This window comes from Schistocerca nitens, chromosome 5 (assembly GCF_023898315.1).
Source record: "Schistocerca nitens isolate TAMUIC-IGC-003100 chromosome 5, iqSchNite1.1, whole genome shotgun sequence".
In the NCBI taxonomy this organism is placed as follows: Eukaryota; Metazoa; Arthropoda; class Insecta; order Orthoptera; family Acrididae; genus Schistocerca; species Schistocerca nitens.
Window position 1 is genome coordinate 809,198,238 of NC_064618.1, and position 12,316 is coordinate 809,210,553.

Genomic DNA, 12,316 nt, shown 5'->3' on the forward strand with positions numbered 1-12,316 from the left:
GTTTTACAAGATACTCTATCAACACACAAAGTTTGGTACCGATCTGAGTTCTGACATATAGAGGTTTGGGTGCAAGTTGTCTTTTACTGGATGAAGAAGAAGGAGAAGATGTGGTGGTGGTGGTGGTGGTGGTGGTGGTGGTGGTGGTGGTGGTTGTAGTATAGTAGAGATCAGGTGGTAGCTTTGAGCAAATGTTCTTGACTATCTGAGATGGAAGAGCATTGGCTGTGAAACTCTCCTGATCAGTGTCTTACTCTGGCAAAATTTCATGTTTACATGGGAAATTTTACCTGTGCAAGAAAAGTATGTTACAATGTTTTTATTGGAGTTAATGAAAACATTACTAGACATAAACAAGAATTTATTTTTATCAAATAGGGGTTAATGTTAAGATATAATAGCTTCTTAAAAATGTTACTTTGTTTATCTCTATATCCATATGGAAGTATGGCCACACATTCTTTATTAATGTTGTGTCAATGTCTTTTATAATTTTTACCAGGCTGCTGCTGTACAGAAATTTGGTTTATTTAGAGTGAAATTCCATAGTATTTTTGATGGACCGCCACCAGCATTCCAGATATCGAGGAGAGTAAAGAAAAACATGTTAAGTCCAATAAAAAATAATATTAAAAAGCAAGACCCATTTGTAAAGAAAGAAAAGAGACAAGAAAATATACAAAAGTATTTGACATCACATTCAAAAGTGGAGAAGTCTCCGAAGAAACAGATGCCCATCCAGTCTGCAGATGCAGATCAGTTTTCACCTGTGAAAAAATCCCCAAAGAAGTTGATAGAACCAATTCACAGGTCTCCAAATCACCAGATGGCTAAGAAGGTGAAGGATAAATATAGGAGTGTTGGAAACATGAGAAACAATAAATTATTCGACAAACATAGGATGAAGAGGAATCTTAAATATTCACAGTCGAGGTATGTACACATGTTGGATATCTATCACAAGCATTCCATGCACATAGCAAAGTAAACAAAAATGTGATGTGAAACATTAAACATTGAAAGTCATTATGCAGAGGGGGGGGGGGGGGGGGGGACATGACCCAATAGTCTCTTGGTAGTATTTAATATATATTGATACTAAGAAACAGAAGTTCAGCAGGACATGTGGAGTTGCTTTGTAACAGTTAAAAACGCAATGTTGTTTGAAACATACAGTAAAAGAATATATACTGTTGACAGTAACAAGTTTCAGTTAAATTAAGACAACTTACTGATAAAGTAATTAGGAAACTGAGATTGATGTATTATACTTTCCAAAATGTTCCTCACAGTGTCGAATTTAAGGCCAAGTAACCAACTTATTTTTTTGCTCTCCATTGTTGTAAAGTAACGTATTTATTTAGCGAAAGAAAGTGCCAAGTGTGTTGTATAAAACAAATAGCCACACATCTAGCAGAAGCCTGTTCAAGAGTCAGGAATTCTTACACATGTGCCAGTACCTTTCTTCCTTAATGGTATTTACTGCTATTAAACTACCACAATACTAGACAAAAATAACTGTTTCGTTGTTTAAGGTGATAGACCAGAGAGATGCTAGACTTTGAACCAGTAGTCATGATTTTTTTTTCCCCAATAAAATAATAAACAATTTACAAAACTGTCTTTTATACCTTTATTGTACACCCCTGATATTGTAAAAAGGTCTGCAACGTAAAGGGTGCTATTTTTATGTGTTACAAATTATCTGTGTTCAAGGACTGATGAATCAAGTTGGACAAACATTGACTGGTTTTTACTCTAGGGGAGATGGACAACTTTCATTTCTTGATAGGTATCAGTGTACTCATATATATGCATGTAAATGTATTAAATGTAGCCCAATTACTCAAAAAGTAGTTGGAAGATAGTGCAGATACAAGGAAATGTTTCTTTTTGTTGACATGCCAGGTATTTCTTAAATCTGAAGTTTTATCTACGTGATAGTACCTATGGAACCTGATGTATACTGACAGTGCCATTCATTACAGTACCACAAAACCACTGAACTGAGGACAGGAAATATTTTCCTTATTTCTTGACCTTTGTGTTGAAAATACTTTCAGTTTTGTATAACGAATGAAAGTAAAAAGTCACAAAATATATGGATTTATTTATGTGATGAATTTGTCAATAGTCAATTCAGATTTTTGGTTGTTAATAATAATAATAATAATAATAATAACAGCAGCACCAATGATCTTCACTTTCATGGGGTTGTTAACTTCAAAATAAATTTCACAAGTGCATGCACTGCATAGTTTTGTGCATAATATTTTAAAATTGAATTGAAATGAACTTAAATTTTACTGACTTCAATATTGTGTGTATAGTTTTGTGTTTAGTAATTAGGGACCTGAAAATTTCACAAGTTGCAATATACGTGAATTCGAAAATATAAAGTTACCTGATAAATTCTATTTCATTGTGAATTTTATCCAAATTAATTATTGTATCAGAGATAGTTAGAAATAGCTTTATTTTGTGCATATAAATACCAAAAATGTATTTAGTTTTCGGTTTCTGGTACTTCAAATCATCTAGTGAAGCACAGTTTCTGAAGATAATATGCTTAGGAATGTGTGTGCAAAATAAAAAGTGCACAGATGTGACACATTGGTTTGCTCAATGCTATGGTGTCACCCCAATTCTGGACAGATGAATGGTCTGTATATAAGATACACTTTGCATAATGCAATGTAGGACTCAACTGTTGGACCCAGCACCTGAGAACAAAGAAACTCTCACGTTTATCTGCTAGCCAAAGCTCAAAGATTGGTATAATGTGGACACTTCAGCACTGCAGTTTTAGATGTTCGATGTTTTGAATTGTAATTGTGTCGAATACGGTAGAGGTTGGGCCCTGAACAACCTCATTTACGACACTGCTAAGATCAGCAGACAATTGCCCAGTAGCCATTAATGAATGCTTTGTAGTGTGCATTGCTAACTGTTTTCTTTCCTCATTTTGAAATGAAATGAGTAAAGACTCAAATCCTGGTCTGTAGCAGAGTTAGATTGTGGCTACCAAAACACCAGAAGGGATCAGGAATCCCTATGACCACATGTCAAGTTCTGCCTTTGCAAAATCACAGAACATAGGTGTAGGCTGTGGGAAAGCTTATTTCCCCACACCACTCTTCTCCCCTCTTTTGATCAAAATTCTAGTTGTTAACACTCATGGCAGACTGGCAATACATAGTGCCTGCACTCTGTACTATAGTACAACAGAAAACAAAATCTGTTAATGTATTTCTACCACGTTGTTCTCCTAATGCGCAAATAGTCATTTTCGGTTCAACTTCTGCTCCCCTAAGTATCTTACTTGTTTTTATCTGTAGTGTTGTCAGGTATGGGTTGCATGGCTACGAATACCCATGAAAGGTTAAAATAAATACTTGCAGATTTGTATTTTTTGAATTGTATGGGGAAAGAAATACAATGTCGAGAAACACCGTAAATCATAGGCATGGAGTTGGTTGAAAGCTTAAATAGAACCAAAATGAGGAAACGAGTAAAGACAGTTAAAAAAAACCTGTTGACTCGATTGTTTGCTTTTGCAAAAATTTGAAAAAACTCAAAAATCACAACTTTTTTAACAATAGATTTCAAAGCACTAGGCTTAGTCTAAAAAGAAGAAGAAGAAGAAGAAGAAGAAGAAGATGGAATTTCACCAAAAGAGGTGTAAATTTTCGCAGAAATAGATGCCATGTTTCCAGGTCCCTAAATAATTAAGTAAAGGGGAAAATTGTGTATTGATTGTTCTTATGACACCATTTTCATTCATGCTAAAACCATTTTAGACTCCATCTTCAGCTGTACACACACACACACACACACACACACACACACACACACACACACACACACACACACACACGTTTTTGGCGATGTAAACTCTGAGAAATCATTACAAGTAGCAGTTTGCAACGTCGCATTCACCTCATCACCAGGCACTTTTCCAGGAACAGGACTCTTTCTCCTCAACAGATAAGGGCATTCGCTATCCTTAGTGCCTTGTGTTTACTGCCCTTCTACTCTCAAATGTTAACTGTACTTTCCCTCTTTTAATAAAGCATTTTTGTGCTCCACTAGAACTGACATTTGCTATGTCACCTATGGTGCCGTAACGTAAAACATTGTTCACTGTAACAGAGCATTTTGTGGTTTGACAATGGCATTGTAAATATCTGAAGTGGAAACAGTTTAAGCAGCAGACACAGGGCATGTGGCAACACTAATCCAACTCTGACACACTCCTGTCAAAGGAATTGGTTACAGTGTTGTTTGGGGAAACAAATCAATTAACATATCTCGCCTTTGCTGAATTTATCTGAAGTCACACAATGTGTTTGTAATCTTGATTTTCGGTATCATCACGAATCTACCCAAGTATGTATTAGAGTGCTTCCCTCGTCGTGTCTGTAATGAAAGGCAATGTCCTGACTGACTGACTCATCATTGCCCAGCCCAAACCGCTAAGGATAGAAACTTGAAATTTCGAGAAGGTGTGAATTTTATACCGTAGGCGATGTTTCGAAATTGCAACCAGAAGGGAATGAAGTGTTTTTTGAAAAATGTCACTATTAAGGCAATTTTGAAGCTACAAGGTGTACAACTTTGCTTCTGCCATTTTTCCCCAACATTTGAGGCCTTAGTGAAACAAATTGGTTACATGTGTATCATTCAAAGTATTTTCCATCACTGGCCACTACTTTCTCCCAACTTTTGGGCAGTATACGAATCCCACCAATTCTCGAGTTTGAAGCGAGTCTTCACTCAGCCATGTCTCCAACTCTCAATCTTCAAAAACATTCTCTCTTCCACCACTATGCCGGTCTACGATGTTAAAATCACCATTCTTGATGTGTTGAAACCACTCAAGACATGTTCTTTCACGTAAACTGACTTTTTCAATCAAGAACAACTTTGTGATGCAGACACAAATTGACTAATGTTTGAATGAGGTTATGTTGTTCGAGGTCCAAGCTAACTGCCGGATGTCTGTGATCTGTTTCTTTTGACCGCTACTTACCATTGTCGCCACCTATTGGCAAACGGCGGAAGCAGAGTTGTAGACATACAAAAATTGGTATTTGGTTTGTCAGTTTGAATTAAAAAATGTTTTTCACTATTTTTGGAAATTCAATATCTATGGGGGTGAAATGGGGGATGAAAATTTGTATGGAAATATTTCATTGTGCAAGCATTTTTGAAGCTAAATCTCTAAAAATTTGTGTTTGGCTTCACTAAATGAAACATATGCATGTCAGTGTTTTTGAAAATTCAACCTCTTAAGAGAGTGAAATGGAGGGGAGGTTGAGACATTTTATGAAAATCTTTCATTTTTAAAGATGAATCTTTGAAAATTGGTGTTCGGCTTCTTGGCTAGAGATAAAAAACACATATTTCACCATTTTTGGAACTTTAATCCCTAATGGGGTAAAATGGGTCATACTGATTCATTGACTGCTCATTTCCCAGCCCATACCACTAAGGATAGACATTTGAAGTTTGGAGACGGTGTAGATCTTATACTGTAGGAATCATTTTAAAATAGATTGTTGAAATTCCATTCCTAAGGGAGTGAAATAGGGAATGAAAGGCTTTTTGGAAGTATGTCACTATTAAAGGAATATTGAAGCATGACTGTGACAACTAGTGTTTGATTTCTCACTCAGAAAAAGATGTGTGTTTCAGCATTTTTGGAAATTCAACCACTAAAGGGGTAAAATAGTGGATGAAAATTTTCTTGAAAATAGATAGTTACTAATTTTAAGGCTACATCTGTGACAATCTGTATTTGACTTCTCGATTAGAAATTAAAAAAAAAATGTATTTAAGTGTTTTTGGAAATTCTACCTCTAAGGGAGTGAGTAGGGGATGAATATTTTTAAGAAAATACTGTATTACATTAAAAAAATTTTAAAGCTAAATTTATGGCAATTGTTATTTCACTTCTCAATTAGATGTAAATAAATATTTGTTAGGCGATGAAAGTTGTTATGGAAATATGTCCACAAGAACACAAAAGCATGATTAACAAGAAGTTTGGACTCTAGCTACCAGAAACGCTTTTTGGTCAGAAAAACATTCGGAGGTGACCATTTTCAGTGCCACTGTTACATAGAATTTGTAGGATCCTTATCAATCTTGTGATATGTTGAGTCACATAATTAAAGATTGATCTTCTTCCTGTGGCATGAGCACAGTAGCATTATTTTCATCCGTGTAAGTACTGCTGCGAGGGACGTTTGAAAAGTCCGTGCAAAAATAAAAACTACTTACGTGTTTGGGGTAAACCTTTTTTATTTTTCGACATAGTCTCCTTTTAGACTTACACACTTCGTCCAACGCTGTCCTAATTTGTCGATCCCTTCCAGATAATAGGGATTGTCCAAGTCTGCGAAATAGCTATTAGTTGCTGCAATCACCTACTCGTTTGAATAAAATCTTTGTTCCGCCAGCTGTTTCTTCAAATTGGGGAACAAATAGTAGTGCGAGTGAGCTAAGTCTGAAGAATAGGGGGGATGTGAAATGAGTTGGAATCGTATTTCCATTAATTTTGCAATCACAACTGCTGAGGTGTGTGCTGGTGCATTGTCGTGATGGAAAAGGATTTTTTGTGGCCCAATCACCAGTGTTTTTCTAGCAGCTTTGTTTTCAGACGGTCCAGTAACAATGAATAATATGCACCTGTAATAGTTTTACCCTTTTCCAGATAGTTGATGAGGATTATCCCTTGCGAATTCCAAAAGATGGTCGCCATAACCTTTCCAGCCGAAGGATTGGTCTTCGCATTTTTTGGTGCAGATTCTCCCGTGGTAACCCAACAAAAGATGTAGATGATAACTTAGCAGATTGTGCTGGATGGGTTTAGATATGCTTGATGTTTTCATGGGAGGTATGGTGTCGCTAAAGGTTGCAATGATTGTGTAAATGTTCATTTTCTCTTGATGTTCCTCCTTTTATCTTATGGTGTCTTCATCATGTGCATCTTGGATGTGGTAAATGAACATAATTGGATAGTATGTTTGTGTTCCTTCTAGTTCGAAGCTACTGTCTTAACCTGACGTGGGATGCGACGTACTTACTTCAGAAGCTCTATCTCAAATTTGAAGTCATTTGTTTCTTGGTACACAAGTGGCTACATGCAGGAGTGAAACAGTGACATGGTCAAGCAGAGATTTTTCTGGTCTCTAAGGTTGGAGACAGTATGGAATGACTTGGGCAGTAGATTGGGGAGGTAGATATAATGGTGGTAGGGAAAATGACTCTGGGTTGGCTTACTTGTCTACTTTTTATTGCTTCTTCATATGTTGGCAATGAACAAGCAGAATAGCACAGGCATTTGTTTTCAAAAACATAGACGAGACTGACTAGATTCTCTATTTTTCTGGAACATGTTTTATTGTTTTTTGCCATTACCAGATTCAAACATTTTGTTCCATCAAATATGAAAATAATAATTTTTTGTAAATATAATGTAGTTGGATAGATGATAATTACTCAGCAGGAGAACACACACATTAAGCTATTACAGTTTGTGGGCTTTTGGAGCCAGTTGCTCTTCCTCCTGATAAAAGGGTTGACGGAGAAGGAAGAGGGATGAAGGAAAAGGACTGATGAGGTTTAGCAAAAGGGGTAGAGTTTGGAGAAGTCAGCCAGAACACAGGGTCAGAGAGACTTATCAGTTGAAATGAGCAGGAAAGACCAAGTGTTGGGGGGCTGCTCTCAGGTTTTCAAATCTCATGTGGTGCAGTCCCCAACAGTCTGTCTTTCCTTCTCGTCCTGTCTGGCAAGTCTCCCTTGACCTAGGGTTCTAGGTGGCTTTCCTGAACTCTGCACCTATTCGTAAACCTCACCAGTTATTTTTTCACACTGCTCTTCCTCCCCAGAAGGAGCCACTGGCTCCAAAATGTGTGTGTCGTCCTGTTGTCGCTTGGTATATGAAAAGTTCATGTTGGAATAACAATATTGTGAAAAAGATAGATTTCTAGTTACTGTAAAGATGACATGTTGAGTTGCAGACACACAACAAAAATACTGTTGTACATTGAGCCTTCTCGAGAAATGAAAGGAAAACACACTTCCACACAATCGAGCACGCACACTTGTCCACTATTTCAGGCCAGAGTGGCCGTAGATATCAACACACAGTGTACCAAACACTCCTAACGATAGACCTCTGCAGCCAACGACCCATGCGTGTGCCATTGTTAACATCACATCAGCAACTACTACTGAAATGGTTAAGTGACCATCAGCACTGGACATTGGGCCAGTGGCACAACATAGTATGGTCTGTTGAATCCCGATACCTTCTTCATCGTGCCAATGAGAGGGCACAAATCCATCATCTTCCAGGGGAATAGCTTCTTGACAATTGCACCATGGGATGGAGACAAGCTGGCAGAGGCTCTGTTATGTTGAGGAGAACATTCACATGGGCCTCCAAGGGTCCAGTGGAGCTCATGCAAGGCACCATGATGGCTAAGTTGTATTGTAAACTAGTTGCAGACCACATACGTCCCTTCATGATGATCATTTTTTCCGATGGCAGTGACATTTTTCAAGAATATAAGGCACCATGTCACAAGGCCAGGAGTGTAATGGAGTGGTTTGTGGAACACAGTGATGAATTCCTCCAATCTTGCCAGATCTGAACCCGATATCTTGAGATGTGATTGAACGTGGTGTCAGAGATTATCGCCCCCTCCCAGGAATTTACAGGAATTGGGTGATTTGTGTGTGATGTGCCTTCCCTAAGCATCCCACCAAGACCTTATTGCTTCCTTGCCATAATGCGTCACCACTGTTATCCGTGCCAAAGGTGAACTGGTTATTAGGTAAGTGATGATTGAAGTACAGATGTGTTCTGTTGTTAAGGCTATTCCTTGAGTACATATGAAAATGACAGTAAAAATTGATGAATAAATCAGCTTGGTTGCTTTATATTGAACGTCACTGTACAATCTCCTACATACCGCTTCCTTAGGGATCATGAAGGTAAGATTAGACTAATTACAGCATGCTTAGAGGCATTTAAGTAACCATACTTCCCACAATCCATATGTGAGTGGACTGGGAGAAAGCTCTGGTAACTGGTACAGTGAGACATTACCCTCTGTCATGCTCTTCAGTGATTTTCATAGTATAGATGTAGATGAACAGGCTTCTGTTATTACAAGGGCATCAATGTGTATATCTAGTAACTTATGACAATGTATATAAAAGAGGTCTAGCTCCGTATCGTGCATGTTCATATTCCATTCATCAATGTTCAAAAGTTTCTAGCTGGGAATACAGCACTTCAATTGACTGCTTTTCTGCCACTGTAGCTTTCCACATTTAAACAAAGTTTATTCCAAGCCCAAAATATTTTATTTGGTGAATTGAAGGACACTGTATTGTTTAGCTCAGCTCTGTTTGTTTAGTTTTTCCAGTTTATCAAGCAATTGTCACTCCCTATTCTTGTTACATATGTAATTACATTGTTTGCGTACAAGAAGATGCACCTTTATAACCTTCATGTCAACCACCCATCCTTCCCTGCCTTCATGTATTTTGTATATTTATTTGTTTATCCCTTTGTAGATAATAAATATTGTATGGCTTTTACGTGTATATATATATATATATATATATATATATATATATATATATATATATATATATATATATATAAAATCATTACAAGGAAATGGTGAACTGGCATTAAATGCTCACAAAATACAGAAAAAATATAAAATGTTACAATATATTGAAATAGAAATTTATGTACATATATGCTTATCGGGATTCCCGAGACAGACCACCTATAGGTATTAAGCCCCAAGTTTTAGGAATCTGGAATATAGGACGGATCACTGTGACATCACAAAACATATTACAGGTGTGATGTTATGGAACTTATTACAGGTGATAAAGGAGGCTAATTGTAGAGGTCCTCTATGCAGGTATCTAGCAAGGACTCTACTGTCCTTTCCTGGCTGCACATCGACCATACCTAGCTGACTCATGGTCATCTCCTCTGCTGCGAGGACCCATCCCATTGTCTTTGTGGTTCCCCTTTGACAGTGGTCCACATTTTGCTAGATTGTTCAAACTTCACTGCCCTGCAGCGGACTCTTAATATTTGTGGCTCACTACCCCTGGTATTAGGAGACAATGCCTCAGCGGCTGACTTAGTTCTACGTTTAATTTGTGAAGGGACCCATTGAGGGGTTGGCAGAACACTGCTGCCTCATCTGTTCAGGCTGGGCTACGGTCGTCTGGGCTTGGTGGTCCAGCCCGGTCCTAACCCAACCTGCTCTTTTACTCTTCTTCCCCCCATTCACTTGGTCTGTTAGACTTGTCTTTCTGTTGTCCCTCTGTGCTTCTCTTGCCCTGTCCGTGTTGCTAGTCTTTCCTAGGCAGTTTCTGAACGGAGTACCTCTGGTATGTGGTGAGGGCTGGAGGAAGTATGTCGGCTGATTGTACTTTGCTCTCAGGAGGCTTCTGGCTGCTCCACAGACGTAGCATCTAGCCTGACTTTCTTCCTCCATTTCCCTTTCCTCTTTTTGTCACTTATCTCGCCTTCACCTTCATTGATCTTTCGTAGACCTTGAGGTTTTCTCCCTCTGGGTGTTGTGCGGTAAGCTATTTCATCTACAGTCATGCAGACCTGTTTGTAAGACGAAAAAGGACTGATGTCCTAGTATTTTGGTTCCTTTAATCATTCAACCAACCAACCAATCTTCATAGGCCTTTCCTTTTTTCACAGTAATGATTCAGTAAAGGTTTTACATCAGACAACAGATTTCTGTCATACTTGGATATGCAATGAAAATGTTAAGATTCAAAAGACTGTATTTTCGGTTTTGACAAACAATACCACAAAATTGTTACCTGTCAGCACAGTCACTTACTGAGTAAAGGATTGTTCCAGAAGACTATTTTTAAAAATTTTGCTGTTAATTTATTTTCATCTTGCAACTGTCTGATGCATGATGACAGTCTGTTGCAAAGTTTAATACTGAGATTGCTCTCGTGTCTCTGTGTTTGTTCACTGTGTGTGGGGTACATGCTACTTTGGATATTGTAATTATGGAAGCCTGCGCTTGTTGGAAACTCTTAAAGGTGGACCCTGTGTACAGTGAAGGTATTGTTAGTATTTTAAGCTTTCTGAATATAGGTTAGCAGTGTCTGTGGAGGGATGTTTGTTATTCGAATAGCCTTCTTCTGTTACAAAAAAGATTGTTTTAGACAGCAAGTGGTGAACACCAAAATATTATTCCGTATGCTGCAAGAGACTAAAAATAAATCAATGTATTCCATCCTGGCACCTTCAGAGCTGTAAATGTTTGTGATAATTCTTAGAGCAAAACAAACCGAATTGAGTTACTACACAGGTATTATCACATGGTCATTAAAATTTAAGTTTTCGTCAACATGAATCCCCAGCAATTTTGACTTGTTACTCTGTCCATGGGTTTGTCAAAAAATACCAGATCTAGGTTTACATTTTGATGTACTTCCTCAAATTGCATATAATTTGTTTTATTTACATTTAATGTCAATCTGTTTGCATTAAACCAAGAGCAGATATGCTCAAGGACTTTATCAGTAGGTGTATGCAGAAAATGCTTTGGTACACTTAACACAGTAGCGTCCTGTGTGAATAGCATGCATTGGCTGCACTATTTGGGGTGCGCGTATCATTTGTATAGTGAAGAAAAATTCTGAGTCCTACAATACTGCCTTGGGGTACACATATTTCCATTTTTTGCATCTGAAACTATTCTGATTTTGTTATTGAAATAAGGTGACATCAGTCCTGTAATCTGTGTTTGGTTTTGTATGTGTGCCTCAAATCACTTTTTGCCAGACCATTGAATATCTAGTGATTCCAATTTTTCTAAAAGGATGCAATGATTGACAGTAATGAATGCTTTGGGTAGATTATTTGTTCAGTGAAGAACATTACTGTTGTTTCTTTTTTATGTGCCTGAAAGTCATGCTGATTACTGTTTGGTAATTTATGGTTGCTGAAGCATTTGTTGATTCAGTGCTTCAGAATTTTTTTCTAGTATTTTGGACAATGGCGGAAAGAGTGATATTGGGCACTTGGTGCTGTTATTAAATAATGACTTCACTTTGATATTTTCAAGCTTTCTGGAAACACTCTTTCACTAAAAGATAAGTTGTCAGTTTGTGCTAAAGACCTTGGAATCTGTGGAGCAGTTCTGATTATGACATATGGGAGCACGCCACCTATTCCAGCCTCAAGCTTTCTAGCACTTCATGTTTGTTTATAGGTTCTACGTCCATGCTACAA

At 37.7% G+C, this 12,316-nt stretch overlaps 1 protein-coding gene across 2 annotated transcripts in view; it reads left to right on the forward strand.

The window, feature by feature from the left end:
• The window catches only part of LOC126260036 (bromodomain adjacent to zinc finger domain protein 1A), a 146,907-nt gene that overhangs the window by 20,864 nt on the left and 113,727 nt on the right, over positions 1 to 12,316 (forward strand). For both annotated transcript variants that reach the window (XM_049957209.1, XM_049957210.1), the window contains one exon: positions 503 to 933. In XM_049957209.1, coding sequence (XP_049813166.1) covers positions 503 to 933 — 431 coding nt within the window. The remainder of the gene's footprint in view (positions 1 to 502; positions 934 to 12,316) is intronic.